The sequence below is a fragment of the Xiphophorus maculatus genome, chromosome 21, assembly GCF_002775205.1.
Source record: "Xiphophorus maculatus strain JP 163 A chromosome 21, X_maculatus-5.0-male, whole genome shotgun sequence".
Taxonomy (NCBI): Eukaryota; Metazoa; Chordata; class Actinopteri; order Cyprinodontiformes; family Poeciliidae; genus Xiphophorus; species Xiphophorus maculatus.
In genome coordinates this window covers 15,359,561-15,378,188 of record NC_036463.1, presented here as the reverse complement: position 1 = coordinate 15,378,188, position 18,628 = coordinate 15,359,561, and the positions used below count along the sequence as shown (strand labels likewise).

Here is an 18,628-nt window from a genome sequence, read left to right as displayed (position 1 = left end):
GAACTCATTTCACTCATCTTATCTAATCTCATTTCATGTTTTACTGCGTCTTTATGGGATGTTCTTCCATTATTATTACGATTATATGAAGCCAGGGAAAGTCGATACTCCTTTATATAGTGCATGCGTCTTTAAGAGCTTGAATGAAACGAGAGTCCTGAGAAATAAGAGTCACCTCACACTCTCGTGCGACTGAAAACACACGCAAAAACTCCACCTCCCACCTCCCCATGTACAACCCCCTCCACCTCCCACCCCCACCCAGCAGCACTTTCTGTAAGGTCGAGCGTCGAGCTGCGCGATCTGCACCTCTGCCGCAGCAGTTATGCACAGTTCCTGTCGGACAGGAGTCGCGTTAAAGCCAGCAGAATCCGCCCCAGGCTCCGAGCTGCGTCCCCACCGGCTGGTGTCGTCGTTGCGGTTGTCGGTGGCGAACACGGAGCGGGAGGCTGGCTGCTGCTGCCGTCTTCTCGCTTGTTTAAAATGAAACGACATGGCTGTGGCTGTGACTCAAGCAACATACGCGGTTCGGCGGGCGGCTCCTGGAAACCATAAGCAGTCGTGAGCGCGAGTGGGGGCGGGGGGAAATCATCTGAATGAAAGACGCAAGGTGAGTCCGACCACCATGTTTCATATGGGCTACGTTATCTGTTTCCATGTTGCCTGTGTGGAAGATAAGCAGAGTCGCCACTAGGCCGGTGATATTTCTCATCCTATGCCAGCATCTGGACGGGCACTGCGGTTGTGAACTGGCCTTGATTTAGCTCCTGTTTACGCCACCACTTTCGCGTCATAACCAAATCTGAACAGCTCTGTGACACCGTTTCTAACATGTTAGTTCCAAGCGGATCTACATACCAAGAGTTGTTTTCCTGGAACCACAATTTCCTCGTTAAAAGAGGCGTTACGCAAGCGCGTTTTCCCAGCGCTTATAAGGAGATATAGGAGAGCAGAGTGGTATTCCTGGCAACGATATGATTCATTAATAGATATTTTCAAGGAGCCTAATACATTGTTTTATTTTTCAGGTCAGTATTTGTTCCAGAAAGTACAAGCTGACAAACTGAAGCAACGTGTTTGCAATTTGCGATTCGTGTATTTGCATGTTTATTTAAAAATAATAATTAACCACACTATAATCGTTTTGTTTTCTGCATGAAATTGTATCCACCTCTCCAATCACTTATTCTGAAGAAATCTAACAGGAAGTGTGTTACCAATTGTCTCGTTATGATTTCCTGATTGCATTTTAACACGTGGGTCATTTTCACTTTCAGTTCATTGCACCTATAATCAGCTGTTGTTATTTATTATCCAGCTTTGGCGCTTTATTTTTTCTCTCTGCACCCTAATGTTGACCTTTGCCACCAGTCACCCTTGGTAACAGGGTCTTGTGTTTCACTGGGAGGCCTCAATCATGCACGTGTGTATGTAAAGCAACCCTCCTCACTTCACATTAAGCATACCAGATGGTGGCTTCTCTCAGATCTTGTAAAAGTTTAGACACGTTGCACCATGAAATGTTCAAATATATTAAATAATAAGGAGAGCACACTTTAGAAATGGACTTAAGCCTGATAAGTTTTGTTACTTTTTGTTATTTTGTAGCAAAGTGCACGTCTAGGTTCCTTAATGCTAAAACTCTCACAGCTAACGTGTGTTTATGATATTGCTGGAAGACTGGCTACATTTTTGTCTCTCATTTTGAAAAATGTCAATTGATTTTTACTAACCTTCAGACTTATTTCAGATAAGTATGCTTTTCTACTTAATTTAAGAATTAAATAGCCCAGTAAAACTTGTGTTGAAGGAAAATAAGGGCAATGGCCTTTATGGACTTCTGTCCTTGGTATACATTGACAAGCCAGAGCACATATAGGGCCGCTAATTTTAGGTCTGTTTGAGTTCTGGAGAACATCAATCTAGAGGCAAGGGTTATGAGCGCAGGATTCTCTGAAATACTTTTTCAGTAACTAGATTGTAAGTTGAAAGGTATGTGATAACAATATGCTCCAGTCCCTCCCCTCTCCTCCCATACGCAGTAACAGACAAGTTAATATTTATATAGCAGCTTGTTAAACTGTCACTTCAGGTAAGCCATTATTAGGGTTTCCCCCAGAAAACTTGCAAAGCTCGGTGGTTGGGGCGCCGAGGCGGTCCACCGGCGACCCACCGTGTTTTTGTATTAAAAGATGTTAAGTTGACAGGAAATGTAAAATTACTACTAATTATATGTTATGGGAAATGCCAGTGAATTGCTATCTAAACCCACAACTAAAAATAACAAATCATAAAATACAATTAAAATGAATAACAATTATTTGCACTTCTGTTTAATCCAAACAGAAGTGCAAGTAAAGGGCTAGTAAAGCATGGCGGGCCGCCAGGCTTATAATACACTGGGGGAAATCCTGCATTATTATTGTTTTTTATTGTGACAACAAATGAAAAAAAAAAGGTCTCATCCGAGGTGGCTTAGCTTTAAAGATATAAAAATATTCAGAGTTGAAGGAAATAAAATGTAGCTGTCATGCTCAGAAATAAAAAATTGTGATCTTATAATAAAGCCCTGACCCTTTATCAATGTGAAGTGTGCTCTCTGTTTATAATTTATTTGGTGCACGATTACTCAAATTCATTCCTTACTCAAAGATTTACAGCTCATATGAAGCGAGCAAACAGGTCCCATTCTTATTTTTGTACCAGGTCATCACAAGTATTTTAGAACTAATTTAAATGCAAACTTAACAAAGCTCACCCATTAATATAGAGTTTTGTGGTTTTCATTAGTGTCATAAATAGACAGTTTCACATCAGTGACATTTCATTCTATAAAATTTCAACTCACAATGCACAACTTTCATTTCCAGGTTTAAAAATGATGGAAAATCTGATATGGATGTGGAAGTACTGATGGTTTGCCATTAAATTTTTACAGATGACCTCAGCTCTCATAGTATGGATTGGCTTTCTGGCATCATAAGCAGGTCAGATTTCCGGGATACACTGAGCTCTGTTATTACGTGCAGTTTTATTTTGATACCACCTATCCCGAGATTTGGTGAAATTATTTAATAGTTTGTAAGTGAAATGCCACCAAATTACAATAACAAATTAATATCTGATCAGAGTGAATTAGAGTCGTTTTAGTATTGGGTGCATTTTAAACTATTGCACTACACAGCTAGACTCAGAGATAAAAACACACAAAGTGTTTCCTCCCCCGCCGCCACCATCTACATGCATAAAAACAGACTAAACCTCTCCTGTTCCAAATCAGAACAAAATATTAAATGCCTGAAAAAAATGAATGAGACATTTATTTTATTCTATTATTTTCCTGAGCTGAAATTCAGAAATGTTGAAATTGATTAAGGTTTCCTTTTGGTTAAAAATATCTAAAGGTCAGAAGGTCACCCTCTTATCTGTCCAGTTATGTTCAAGTATAAATGCCATGGGAATTTCCAGCATCATGCTGCTCAGTAATTAATCATGTTCCATGGCCAGAGATACTGTATGTATACATGTTTTGGTGTGAAATGTGTGTATCAACAGTAGGAAAAAAAACTAAAAGCTTTTGTGAAGAGGCTGACTGAAAGCTTGTTAAAAAAAAAGTACACGGATTATATTTCACATAAGGCCACACAGAGAAACACCTTTTTTGTTTGGAGACATACTTTGTGGTGTGCTGAAAGAAAAACAAAGGTTCTGGTCATGCTGACTGTACTGAAAGATAAAAGTGGAAGCTAAAACCATATAGAGTCTTGTAAACTTTAGAAGTCTATCCAAATGGTTGAGAATCGGGGTGGCAGTGTCATGTTTTGGATGTGTTTTGCTGTACGAGGGAATGGTGCACTTCACAAAATAGATGGAATCACATACGAAGAAATTTTTGTGGCAATATGGAAGTAACGAAGGAGTCGCATCACAATCTCTAATCTGAGTCCTATCAAAAATTTGTAGGCAAAATGTCAACCAAGCAAACCATTGTGACAAATTTGTGGAAAGATACCCAAAATATTTGATCCACACTATGTACAATTCTTAAGCTGAAAAAGGTTTTAAAGTATGTCTAAAAAAATGTTGGGTTCTTTTCTCTCGTTATTGTTCGCAGGTAGAGATAATTTTGGTAGGCCTACCAGACCTAAAGTAGAACATATTTACTCTAATTTGAAGTCGGAATAAGAGCACGGTGTATTTCGGTATCAGTTCAAATGTGACTCTGATATTAGTTCCATCAGACATCTCTTTGTACGAATATGCTTAACATACCTGCGGCTGAAGCATTCAACCAGCCACAGGATAGGCACTTTGCTTTCAGTGGTGTTATTGATACATGGTGCAATCCTCCATCAGCCTCTGTTGTAATGCTGTGGCAGCAATTCAAAGAGCAAAACTGACTACACTTGAGCCCTTGCCTGTGGACATGTCATGCCTTCTCCGAGGTTATCATTCAGAGCACAAGCGTCTCATAGTGACTCAGTGACTTTCACAGACTCTGACAGTGAATGAGGCCAGATTCGAGAGCCACATTTTCACCAGCAGCAGCTCCATCTGCAGCTTTTGAGAACATTTCAGTGACATGTTGTGTGCAGGCCATGTGTCAGTACATGCACAGCAGGCTGTATCTGTTTTCCCTTCTGTGCCGACAGTTTGTCCCCGACCCCCATTTTTTTTTTTTTTTTTTTTACACCACTCTGGTGTCTGTTGTTAATGGTGTTAAACAAAGCCTTGAATGATCAAACTATTTATAATCTATAGATGCTGTCACAACTTTATCTTAAAGACTTAATACTAAATAGGTTTCAGGAAAAATCAGTGAGTTATTATAAGTGCATGATACTGTGTGTTCTAACTGATTATCATCGCAATAATAATTATGTAATATGTATAGATATGTGAAAGTATTCACTTTTTCTTTGAAGACAGAGTCTGCTGTGAAGTGCTATGGTGGAACTGTACTACTTGCAAGTCATTTATGCTGTTATGTAACAGATACTACAGTCGTAAAAGAATAGGTCATTGAAATGAGTCCAAGGTGAATAAAAAGTATCTTTTTAAATTAGATCTAGGTTTTATCACTGTTTATGATGTCCTGGTAACTATCTTTTTTTATTTTTTTTTAATCCTGATTCCTTTCTTTGTCCTTCCACAGTGGGGTTGGGTGGCCATGGACCCATTCAGCCAGCTTATCCTCACCATCTCGGTGACCAGCTTCCTCACCTTCCAGTGGCTGTTCCACAGAGTCAGCCCCTGGATGTCCATGCGCATCAGCCGTGGCTTCTTGGGCCTCACTGACAAGCAGAAGGTGGAGTGGAACTCAAGGTGACCTGAGATTAATTCACGTCTGTTGTGACTGCGTGAGGTGTTTTTGTCCACATCCCAGTTTCGCAGCGGAGACAGTAATATTGCTCTTTGCATTCATGCTGGCCAGAAGGAGGTGCGTGTTCACTAGATCCAAAAGATATGAGTTGACATTCAGCCCACAGATTCCCTGCGACACCAGTATCTGACTCATGCATTTGATTTTCTGTGTGTTTGTTGTGCAGTGTTTCTGCATCTCACTCTTTCAGACTGCTAGAAGCATTTAAATTGTGATGTTTTTTGGGGGGGTGTGGGTGGGTTGGTTTGTGTTGCACATTTCTAAAGTTGTGTTTGACTACTTTAACCATTTTTCAAAAACGAAATTATCCCTTTTGCATCTATTTTTCATACAGTACCTTGCCAAAGTACTCATACTCTTTAAACTTTTCCCAGTTTGTTATGATACAACAAACTGTGACACACTTTAGACTAATGCAAATAAAAGTATGGGATATATGGGTTTCAAAACTTTTAGTAATAACAATTTTAAAACTTTGTACAAGTCAATTATCTAAACATGGAATGGGTTTGGCACAACAGCAAATGTGGAGGAACTGCCAAAATATGTCAAAGTATGCCATTGAACACTTCATCTCCACTATGAAACACAGTGGGGGCAGCACCATCTTCTTGTGTTAGTAAACCACAATTTTCAGTCCTTTTCAGTTTACAATCATTTTCATCATAATGGTAATTGATTTATTTACTGTTTTTAAATGAAAAAGGAAATGGCTAAAACGTAGCTTCAGTGTGCAAAATGATATGTGATGGTAAGTTCACAGCTAGACCAAAGATTGTGGTGTGACTGTGTTTTGAAGAGCTGTGAGATGAATGCCTCGCAATACTCGCCTCAAAAGCTTGATCAGTTTGAGCCTCATTTTTACATTTCTTTTCATCCTCAGTTTATTACTCATGAGAGCTCTTTATAAATTGAATCAGCCTTGTGGGCGATGAGCAAATGAAACGTAATGATTAGTTGGTGATGAATCCCAGCTTTGGGGATCCCTGTAGAAATCCCCCACTTTACAGATTCAAATTGAGCAGTCTTTCAGTGAAAGTTGCTGTCTTTCCGTCTCACTGACTGCTGAGACGGAAACTGTCTGGCAACGTGGATGAATCCCTGGGACTCAGTGTCACTCTGGCCGACCCTTCAGCAGTATTTAATCTTTCAGTCTAATTGGTTTGAGTCAGTGTGCAACCATGACAAGCAATTAGTTGATCCACCATGAACACTAAAAACTCCCCTTTCAAAAACCAAAGAACAGCTGAAAGGCGAATTTGCTAAATGAAAGGTCTTCTTGTGCTACTTCTTTTTAAGGTCCTTGACATAACCAAATTTTCTTTTGACAAGGAAAAGATTTGAATGTTGGTGTGTATTTCATATCCCCCCTCAGGACTGTGTCAACGTTCCATGCACTGTTGGTGGGAATCTTCTGTCTCTGCATCTTGTTCTTTGATGATGCCGTCAACGAAGATCCAGTCTGGTGAGATGGCAGATCTCATGTTTCTAACAGTGTATTAGCAAGATTTTTGTTCAGTGTCTATTTTTTTTTTTCTTTGACAAATAGGAGAAGCCATTGCGGGGACACTAGGTCTACTAGACTTTGAACTTAATGTAACAACAATTATGGTGTGGGTGTGGGGTTTAAGATCACCAAAATGTTTGGAAGTCAGTACCTCATTTTGACTCCTTCCAAAACCATAGAGATGCAGATAAATACATAGTTTGTTAAACTAATCGATTGCCTCCTTTATAGTAAAACATAAACAAAGCCCAGATTGTATGTGAAATGTATATAAAAGAAGGTAAATAAACAACTAAATTCTCATTGCAAAGATCTGATTCTTATCAAAGTTCTATAAAAGGAACGCTACTCTACCAGATTAGCTGTCAGCCAGATTAGCATGTCACAACCTGTTTGACATTTTATAGCCATTAGTTCTGAGGCACACCGTGCCATGATCTGTTTGAGTGCATAGGTCAACAAAGGCTGGAGGATTTTTTGAGGGCAGCTCAGTGCTGTTGGATGAGCCTGAACACATTAACCGAATTGTGACCTTTATTTGCTGCTTGTTGATGATGAAGGAGAACAAGCTCTGAGTTCCCTGCATTACATGACGCAATTACAGTTTGATTGAAGAAGCAATTGCCGTCCTTCTATGTCATTTAGCAAATCACACCGGGCATTGGCCCCCTAAGAAGTTCAAGAGCACCAGTAATACTGGTCCATCTGTTTAAACTCAAATGACAAATGTATTGTAGATTTTGTTGGGAATAACTGAAGTTTATTTGTTTTATAAAACAGTCGACCAAAGTAAAATCCAGTTGATCCATCTCAGCCTCATAGAAGGCCCACATGTCATGGTTGGGTCAAAAGCTTTACACTCTTTTTGGTGTGTCATTAAGTTAGCCAACTTCAAAAACGTATTATTTTACTGCCTTGCTGCCACGTTGGAGTTGTCTAATCAAGGACAGAATTCCAGGATGATACTTTAGCAAAATATATATTCCCATGTTTAAGATCATCAGTCAGAAAAAACAGCATTTAAAATGACCAAGAAACAACAATGTTGAGTTATAAGCCTTTTGTAATTTTGAAACCCTTCAAGAAATGTATATGACTAATTTAAGTTAAAACACCATTTTATGTGTTGTTGTCTAACATGTAGCTAGTGAACGTTAGCTGCTAATGTGTATTAGCTACTAGATTTAAACTGGTTTGAACTTGCTCGAAGTTCTTTGCATTTGCCATTTTGCAAATTATTAAGAATTTTGCTGTCATTATGATGTGTCTAAAAATATGCTAGACGAAAGGCGACATTTGGAAATGTAAATTCTTAAATCCAGTGTGTCTTTGTGTTATTAGGGGGGATCCTAAACTGGTGAAGACTAATGTTGCAATCACAACAGGCTACCTCATATCAGGTAAAAGAAAAACGTATATTTGTAGTATTGGAAACCATTTAGTTTTTACAAAAAAAAATACATTTTTGGTTGTATATTATTTCATTTACAGCAGCTTTAAATTTGCTATCATGGTAATGTACTTTTTGTGTTTGTTTTTCAGATCTGCTGCTTATATTTTACTATTGGAAGGCGATAGGGGACAAGTTTTTTGTAGTTCACCATCTGGCAGCACTGTATGCTTACTACTATGTACTGGTGAGTGCCCTATTGTCCAATAGCAGAATGTGCAGGCAAGATGGGAAGGAGACAACCAAGGGTGTACAGCTGTGTACCATTTAACTGGGTGGTAGAGCTAATAACATCAACACAAATTAGTTATCTGCAATATTTCCCCATACAGCATTGTGTCTTATACATTGTAAGTATAATGAGAGTGATTATTATCTTTGCAACTGATAAATCCTCAAAGAAAAAATCTGAAACTTTTTAAACTACTGACTGCTTTTACTGTGAATTTAACAAAAATAAAGATGTCCTGCAAGTAAGTGAGAATAATCAATTTGTCAATGTTTGACTTCTCAAGACAATGTGTCCTGCCTTGCATAGCAGCCCAGTTTGTAACAATCTTAGCTTCTCAGTTTATTCAGTTCAGTTTATTTATGGACAAAAAAAATATCAACAGCAAAGCACATCTCAGGTCATGTCAAATTCAGTCCAGATTATTTCAGCTCTATTAGCACTACACTCATAACAAGAGCGATTATTTTCATGGTGAATAACCTTCATTATAAATATTTATGCTTTCATCGATGACACTGTAACTGTTGGTATTTGGTGTGTCAATTACTAAGCCCATCCAGCCTTCATTAGCACTGCTGTTCACTCTTGGTGCAGTCTGAAACCCTCTAGGTCGACAGGGTCTGACGCATAATTACAGGAAATGGATGACTATGGTAATTTTTGCATGGAATGCTCCGTGATGTTACTGGCTGATGGCTCTTTTCCCCTCTTCCTAATCCTCCTCCCCTCTCACACTTTGCCTTTACAATTTCTGTGCCCTTCTGTTTTGTTTTACTGACCCCTTCTGGCGGTTTTGATGTCAGATGAACTTTCCTGAGCTTAAAACAGATGAAGGCTGATCTGTACTCACTGTGTGCATGCTGGCAGCTCTGACCATCCTACGCAGGCAGGGTCCCTTTTTCCTGTTCCTGTGCATGCCAGCAAGCTGTATTCAACTTTCTTAATTACTCACCTGCTTATGTACGATACCTTATGCCTGTCTGTTTTCTGTGCCAGAGTCTAGTTCTCCTTTGTACTTCTTCTACTTATCGCTCTCTGAGATAGTTAGATCTCTTCACAGAAACAATGGTGGGTGGATTTATTCAGGTTTAAGATGCTTTTGAAAGCATTAAATACTTTTTAATGTTTTCAACAGCCAGTTTTTGCTTCTCTTTAAGCACAGTTACAGTTTAGGTTGCTCCAGAACAGGAAAAGGTATGAATTTTTTTAAGGCAAAAATGGCAGGACATACAGCGTGCATTGCTCTGCTTTTGAGTCTTGATGCAACTTTTAAACAAGGATCCACGCTTTATGTTGCTACAAATGTAGATTGTAACAGGTCTCTACTCTTTCATTTTTGTTTTAATACATTAGGTTTTCTGTTTTGGCTTCTCTTGGCATCAAAGCACCTCTTCCTGTTACGATGAAAAGTAAAAGAAAAAAAAGTTGCCCTCAAAGTTAAACGGAATGTAAATTCATTTTTCATCGGCAGAAACAGAGCAAGCACCTGTATTTAAAAAGTACTATAATGAGATTAAGTTGGCCATACTGTCACTGGACACTCATCGCTGTATTCTCAGGTTACATCTAAACTGCTGAAGGAAAGCTTTACATTTGGCAATACCAATGATAATAATAATTATAAAAGGTCAAGAGTAATTTGCACTAGAGTTTTGTAGCCATCCGGCATTTATTGTAAACGTTAAAGCACAATTGGCTAATCCTCTATGTCATTTTCATTTTATTTAATTGTGTTCTCAGTCAGATCTGTCACATGTTGTCACGGTCTCATTAGTTAATATGTTTAATGTGTTTATGTTGTTCAAGCCAAAAATTCCAAAACTGAACATTTTAATGCCAAAAAATATTTACATGAGAAACTTCAGCTGAAGTTAGCACGTCTTTCTAAGTCAAGGCAAGTGTAGTTTTGATCTTGTTGCAATGTTTTTATTATGTATCAGTCAGTCTCAAATGGCTTGACCTGAATGTTGTTCAAGTCATTTATTTCATTTGTCTGACCGTAGCCTAATCTGTGTTTTGTGTGTGTGTTTCAACTGTCAAACAAAGCCTAATCAATAACTAGTCGACAGTCGATGCATGCTCTCTTCTCAGTGTCGTAAGTGTTCCTTCTTTGCTTCCAGTTTACTCTTGCTTTTTTTTCCTTCTAATATATCTGTCTGTCTCTGTGTCCTTTGCTGATTTTAACAAGAGCGGCCCCTCTTCAAACCTCACATGCAAAAGCTACCAAAACACTGAAGTTGGGTTGGGTCATCTTTGTTCATGCAAAAACTACCAGGCGGTTATGTGTTATTTAGTAAACACAGAGCAGGCCACGATCTAGATGGGGACTACTTTATTCCTGTCTTGTCTGCTGTTATTGCTGTTGTGTTGCACTGAGCAGATATGATGCCCAGTCACAGTATGGACTTACCAGTTCCTAGGGGTACTAGCATGCTCATGCTAGGTGGATGACTTGAAATATACATAAAATGCAATGCAAATGTGCCCTCTAAGTAACACATAGTAAGTATGTGTCAATCACCAACTTCTGTTTCAGCTACCATGGTAAGTATTTGACCACATACTTGTGAAAGTCGTGGTAGAATTTGAATTTTTGCTTTTGTCAAATCTCAGCAACAAACTTCAGAATATTTCATTTGGATTTTATTCGATAATCCACACAAAAATACTGTGGCGTAAAATTGAAGGAAATGGACACATGGTTTTCAAAAGTCAGAGGAAGTCCTGAATACATATGTACGCCACACGTTTTAGATTTTTAATAATGAAAAATATCCAAACTCTTCCCTTTCATTTGCTACTACGTGCTGGCCCATTATAAAATCCTAATAATTAGTATTTTTTCTGCTATGGATAACATAGCATAAGTACTCTAAGTAAAAACACAGCAAATAAGCTTTGCTGTACCATCTCCATGGTGAAATAGGGTTATGGCTTCATCATGCTGTGGGAATGCTTTTGTCTAACAGGGACAGAGAATCAGAGAGTAGAGGCTGCAGGAATTCACCTTCCAACATGACAGCAACCCTAACAACCTGAGCTGTTTTGTGCATTTTGTGTCCAAAAAAGGGAGCTGATTCAGTTGGACATTTTTTTAAGATACCATTTAAATAAGAAATTTATTTTATGTATTGTTGAATAGAAAACATGTTTATTTTTTGCTTTCATTCTAATTTCATACTAAGTAGGCTACAAACACTAGTAGCCCTACTAGTAGTTGTATTTATCTTACTAAACTCAGATAAATACAACAAAGGTTTTCTTCTATTAAATAAAGTGTCTGAGACACTTTTTCAGACCTAAAATACAGTTTTTTTTAACCATGTTTAATTCAATTTCATGTTTATTTTTTAATTTCAAAGTGCAAACTTAAATCCAATGTTTAAAGACTTGCAAATTTATGTTTAAAGTTGCTTTCCATCCACTCTGTCTGAGTTTGAACGATTTTGCTGGAAATGTGCAAAAATGCCAGTCTCTTGCTGTGCAAAGCTTTTGGAGGCATTCCCTACAAAAGCCGTAAGGCAAAAAAGTGGCTCTCCAATGTATTTCCTCAGACTGCCTGAATACATGTGCAGGCCACACTTTTTAGATTTTTAATAGTGGAAAATATCAAAAACCATGTGTAATTTATCTTCCCTTGCATGTGTTGGCCTGTCCCTTAAAATCCCATTAAAATAAATCGAAGTTTGTGGTTCTAATATGACAAAGTGTAAAACATAAAAGTTAGATGGGTATGAATACTTTGCAGTACCCTATAAAAGTTAATCTGGCAGATAGCATTAATAAATGTTTTCTTTTTGGGTGTTCATGTTGAAACTGACTAGTGTGATTTTTTTGTTTTAGTTTTTGTTTTGCTGCACCTTAACACTCTCTTTAACTTAGGGTCTCAATTAGATCCGTCAGGGCTTGTTGTTCCAGCAGTTACTTACCACATCTGTTCTCATCCATGAGCATCGTTCAGCCAGAACTTAATATTGAAAATGGTGTATTTTTAGCATCATTGTTTCAGGAGAAGTGTTCCAGACTGTACATCTAATTAGCACGGATTAGACTGGCCTCTACATAAAATGCAACTTATTCTGCATGGCTTTTGATTGCTCCCTCACTAGTGGCTGGCTCAGTGTTTGTATTTATGTAAAAGACATCTATCATTACCCGTGTTGATATCTTTTCACTGTGGCACTGTTTTGATTTTTGATTGGTATGAATGAAATTTAGAATGTTTGTGCAGCGTTCAGTTAATCTATGTGCAAAAATGCTCCGTTTTTTCAGCATTCTTTTTTTTTTTTTGCATCTTTCCTCTTGTGTTTACAGGTTTTCAGAGGCTACTCGATCACAATTTGGTCGCTGATTAACTGTAATATTTGGAAACCCTGTGTGAGGCAAGACATTTTATTGCCTCAGTAGAAGTGATGCCAAGGTTTCCTGGTGAATCTGTCCTTTGTGTCTTGCTCCTGTATGACGCTTCTGTTTGTGGAGGCTGTCTTGTCATCACTTTTCCAGTTGACTAACATTTTACTCCAGCAAAGGTTATCAAAAGCCTTATTGGCTTAAATCTCCTAGAGTAGTCAAATCTCATGATGAATAAAATAGTTTTATTTACTTACACCGTGTAGAATTTGCTGCCAAAAGAATAGGCTTCTTCGTTTTACAGATTTAAAAAATGTCTTTATTTACCTAATATGTGTTACTGTCAGCTTCGTATAGTGTAGTTCTATTTCTCCAGTACATATGTCATGTTTTCTTCCTTCAGACTGATATGTAATATGAAAGACTTCTTCAGTAAATAAAAAAGAACCTTTATGCATGAGAATTAAAGATGACAGTCTAATTTTGGCTTGCCAAGATTAAGAAAATATCTTGGGCCCTGAGGGGAAGCCTATTTATAAATCAGCCAGATGGATCCTTTTTTTTTTTTTTTAGCTTTTGATCGTGAGTTTTCCATGCAATAGCAGTATTTTTCATCTGTTTTGTGGACATTAAAATTTGCGCATATTTTCAAACCGGGTATTTCTCAAGCGTTTACCCACATTTATCCTTTGACGACTTCTCAGATAAATGGTATTTGTGTGGAGGAAGTCAAGCATGGACTTTGTGGCTGCTGATCCAAGTGATTCCATGTTTCGTGTTTGTCCCTTTCACGTTTTGTTATCTTCTTGTGCCTACCTTGTTTTTCCAGGGCGAAGGAATGTTGCCTTATTTTGCTAACTTCCGTCTGCTTGCTGAGTTTTCCACACCATGTGTGAACCAGCGGTATGTATTCGCTCACTTTTACACCTGGTTTCTCAGGCCATTCCATTTTTCACAGTTGTTCATTTTATACTTGCTATTATTTCTGGAATATACGAAACAAACTGTGCAATTAGAGGCTTGTACTATTTGGTTTTCAAGCTATAAGTTTGATACTTAAAAAAATAAAAACAATACTTAAGACACCAATCTTCCATAATGTAGATTTATGTGTTTGTATTTCTACATGAAAGGTGGAATTCAGCACAGGTGAAAATGAAAAATTCATTCATTTGAAATAAAAATAAGAACTGTGCTACTGTGGCCCAAAATTTATTTATCTTTTTTCTTACTGATATTCCCATTATGTGAGACCCACAGTCTTCTGAACACACAGATTCAGGCAAATTTAATTTCAAAATTCTTTTCTAAAACTCTTTCTTTCATTTTAAGAATTGTATATATTAATGTTGTAACTCATTTTGTTGTATTTAAGTCAGGATCCATCTTATCTAACTCACCTTATCTGTACTTATAAGGTAGTTTGTAATATTGTTGGAAATTAAAGTATAATACTGTTATTAATTTGCTTCATTTTCACTGAAATGCCTAAATTTTTGTTTATGTCTTGTATATAATTTCATCATGTAATTTACTTGCTTACATCACCAACTACAATGGAGTGTTAAGTGTTAAAACCCTTTGCCAGGTTTCAATTTCAATCACTTCACTTTTAAAAATATTAAATGGTCACTTTGTTTCAATTTTTATTCATGTACTGGCCTTACTGAAAAGAGATTATTATTTACATAAAGAATTTTTGAAGTCTCACCTGTAATTTTTTTTTTCAGTCAGAGCTGTAATAATTCTCGATCAAAAGAGTTTTTTGACTCTCTTGACTTTTCACAGTTGTATTGTGTAAACTAGAAATGTTTCCTTGGTGACTGCACGGAGAATTAAAAATAATCACACATTTTAATATTTCCATTTCTTCTCCACTCGCCGTTCTCATAAAAATGTGTTTCGTTTCAGTTGGTTCTTTGAGGTACTAGGATATCCCAAGTCGTCCCGGCCCAATATGGCAAACGGCGTCGCCATGGCAGTTGTCTTTTTCATGGTCCGCATCGCCGTCATGCCGGTCTACTACAGCCGCATGTACGCAGTGTACGGCACCGAGGCCTTCTACCTGGTGCCCTGGGGGGGCCGCGTGGCCTGGATCTGCTCCAGTATCTGTTTGGACATCATGAACATCATGTGGATGCACAAGATTGCACGCGGCTGCTATAAGGTGCTGCGATCCGCGCGCCAGAGCAAAGCTGCAGCACCTCAGGAGAACGGGAAGACGGACTAACAGAACCAGGATGTCAGCGGAGTGAAAACACCGCAACAAAAGAGACAATTCTCTCGATGCACTGCCAGTAGCGGTTTGGACCCTCAGGTTGATACCGTGGCAGCAGAGCAGGACTTAACCCTGCAGGACCGAATGTAATGAGTTTTTTTCTTCTTCTTCTTTTTGAAGGGGGGGGGAAGCAGAGAACCTCCGAGATGTTTAAATGGACCAGTGAAGTGGTCGTACCTAAGCCATGATTAAGACTTTCAAGCAATACTTTATGTGCATGGCCAATTTATTTCTCATGAGCAGTACTGAACAGCTCCTCCGTGAACAAAAAAGGACTGTTAGCCCAACTACAAATTGTCAAAAAGTATGTCATTTTTTTCACGCTTCTTACTCAACAGAAGGTTCTGTTTTGTTTTAATACTGCTGTTCGAGCGGCACACAGAAAACAAGGAAACGTGAGTTAACATTCATGAATAAGCCAGGATTTGAGGTGGTTCGGTTGCTCAACGATGACGGTCAGTGCCATAGGTTCGTTGCAGGATGCCCGTCGAAGAAGGTTAAGACGCAAACTGAATGAGCTGCGTTCGCAGAGAGGGGTAGAAATGCATTTCATCTCTCCTCTTGGTTACCTTCGCAGGGGTATTAAAAGCTTGGTTGGAAGGGCATTTGTTCGTAGTTTTATTTGTTTTGTCTTGCTGGTGTCAGGGCAAATTAGTTTTATAAAATCTATAACCTTGACTGCTATGTGATAGAACAAAAAAATGATTTGTAAAGCACTTTTTGTAAAGCTTAAAGGGAAACCTAAAGCGGATGGTTGCGTTTTGCGATTCAAGGTTAGAAATGGAAAATTCTGAGGTCACACTGATCTGTTTAGCCAAATGATGCATGAAAGCCACCTGATATTACTCAAAATGAAAAGGAGAGTATTGCACTGCTTAAATAAACATTTTTAAAACTATTTTTTGGCACTTTTTTTTTGCATTCAGTTCATCACTTTAAGAAATACTTGTATAATTGTGAGACTGATCCAATAGAGAGCTGGTGTGGAATTGGTTTGGATGATTTTAAAAATCAAGATATTATAAGAGTATATAATTAGCTTTTTTTTTTTTTTTTTTTTTTTTTTTACATAATGATATTTTAAAATTCAGGTTAAAAAAACTCAACAAATGATTTGATCATCTTGTTACATCATTTTATTTGTATGTAATAAGGAAGTTTGTAATCTGTTTCATACAGGAGAAGCTTTAAATTGTTTTGACAGAAAGCTTCAGATTCAAGATATTTTTGATTTCTACTTGTGCTTTTTTCCCCCCCGATCCAAGATTGTTTGCTTTTTGACACACAAAAAAATATTGGGGAGAATTTAAATTTAACTGTAATAATTTTGCTAAAAAAAAAGTTCGATGCTGAGAGAAGATTAGGAGCATTCCCTGAGTGTAATGTGTTGTCGGTTTATATAAAGGTCTCAGCCCACTCGTGATTTTCAGTACATACTTGAAATTCTGTGAGCTGTACAGAAAAAAGCTCCCATCAGATTTTTATTTAGGCAGAGGTAAAGATTGTTACATATTTTTTACGTATGCCTTGCTGTTCTCAGTGTTCAATTTTGTTGCCTTTGTAGAACAACCTATGACTGCACGGTGGATATTTTCTGACACTCATCACAAAAACTGCAAACGTTCCCAGTCTGATTCCCCTCTAATGTGATTGCTTCGCCTTTCTTGTATTGTATTTTTTTTTTCTTCGAAAGCTACGAATGGCAGAGCTTCTGTTTAGTTGAGTTTTCTTGCTTGATTTTTTTTTTTTTTTTTGTATGTATGTATGTGGAGTTCTTTTATTTTCCTCCTGAGATTCCTTCTCATCGTGTTTTTTTTTAAATAACAGCATGAAATGCTTACGCTGTTTTTTCATTGCTGGCAAAGTGCTCGGACGAATTTTGGCAGTGGCGAATGTGCCGCATGTCATCTTCAGGTGAATAATCATTAAAAGGAAGAATGTGTTGACTGCTGACTTATCAGTTGGATTCAGTGGAAACAGCAGCAGGCTCTTTCTGAATGGAAACAGGGTGAACTTAACGTGCAAGCTCCTGTACGCTCAGTATGGCCGTCTTCATGCACCTTCTGTAACTGCATGTGGGGTTTTGTTGTTTTTTTTTTTTGCATGGGGACTGCATTGTAAAGAAATTAGCATATACATTTGTGAAGACCAGCTTTGCTCTCTTTTCTTACGACATGTAGATAATGTTTACTTAAACTTTACTCTTGTACTGTGCCACAAAATGTAGTCCACAGGAAATGATGATTAACGATGTGATGCTAACATGAACAAGCAGATATTTAGACTAGTGTCCAGCACAGAAATATACAGTAAGGGAATACTTGAATACTAATCAGCACAGTTTATAACAATCTGGGCAGTGCAAAATAAACATGAATCTTACAACCATCCTGCATTATATGTGTTGCATTGTTTTTTTGTTTTTTTAATGTTATTCCAACTGGAGTTGACATAATAGGAAGGGGGTGCATTTTAAACAGAAGCTGTTGCTTCTAGCAGCTGTGTCTTGTTGGTGTTTCTGTTTTCGATGCCTTTTGAGGAAACGTGTCGGAGTAGTTGGAGTGTTTTGTGACATTCTGTGAATGTACTGGCGATAGAAATTTGTCAAATCACATTTTCAGTTCTTCTTGAAAATAAAAACCAAATTAACTTGTGATGTGTCTTATTTAGTGGAACTACTTTTGGCAAGCATGGGTTACCCACTGAAGAGCAAGACCTTTACAACATGATGTTTTACTAACATAACTGTTCTCCAAGATATTCCTACGTGTCTTTTGCAAACATGTTTATTAACAACTTGTAATGTCCTTGGCTAACATAACAATGTCTCCAAGTTATGTTTTTCATACTTGTAATATATGCGTGTTAGGAAAGTGGTATTTTATTTTAGAATTTTGCAGACTGTCGTAGCAGAAATTGGTAGATAAAGTGGAGATTTTGCTTACCAGTGAAAGCTCAATTCTCATCAGGTTATGTCATATTCTAGTCACTAGAGGGCAGTGATGTACATTATTTATGACTCAGTCGCGATTGAAAATCATAATCTTAAATCATTTAGAGAATGAAACACTTGTTTAAAAACTTCTTAATAACAAAATGTTTTTCTTTTTCATCTCATGTAACCTTGTTCGCAGAGTACGCTTTCCTTTCAACCTCTCTCAAATTGGTGGGAAACTTCTAAAACATTTCTAAGTGACTTTCATACTGTAAAGGTGTAGACAAAAGTGTCCATGTGTCTGTATGTGTGTATACACATACAGACATATACAGTCCTTAATGAGACACGGAATATCACAGATGTGGTGCTCAATATGTCATAATGTGATCGTTGTTTACATGCAGAGATTATGGGTAAACAACTGATGCAAACAAACTACTCAGAAATTGAGAAACATCACTGATATCTATCCTTTTGGAAAGGGTAGCAG

The 18,628-nt window shown here is 37.7% G+C and overlaps 1 protein-coding gene across 1 annotated transcript; it reads left to right on the top strand.

The window, feature by feature from the left end:
- Positions 1-243: 243 nt before the first annotated feature.
- LOC102218573 (transmembrane protein 56-B) lies at positions 244-17,854 on the top strand. The gene is made up of 7 exons (XM_005812793.3): positions 244-610; positions 5,156-5,325; positions 6,759-6,848; positions 8,232-8,290; positions 8,433-8,527; positions 13,752-13,825; positions 14,834-17,854. Exons 2-7 carry the CDS (start codon positions 5,171-5,173, stop codon positions 15,150-15,152), a joined length of 792 nt encoding a protein of 263 aa, XP_005812850.1. The 5' UTR covers positions 244-610; positions 5,156-5,170; the 3' UTR covers positions 15,153-17,854.
- The last annotated feature ends 774 nt before the right edge of the window (positions 17,855-18,628 follow it).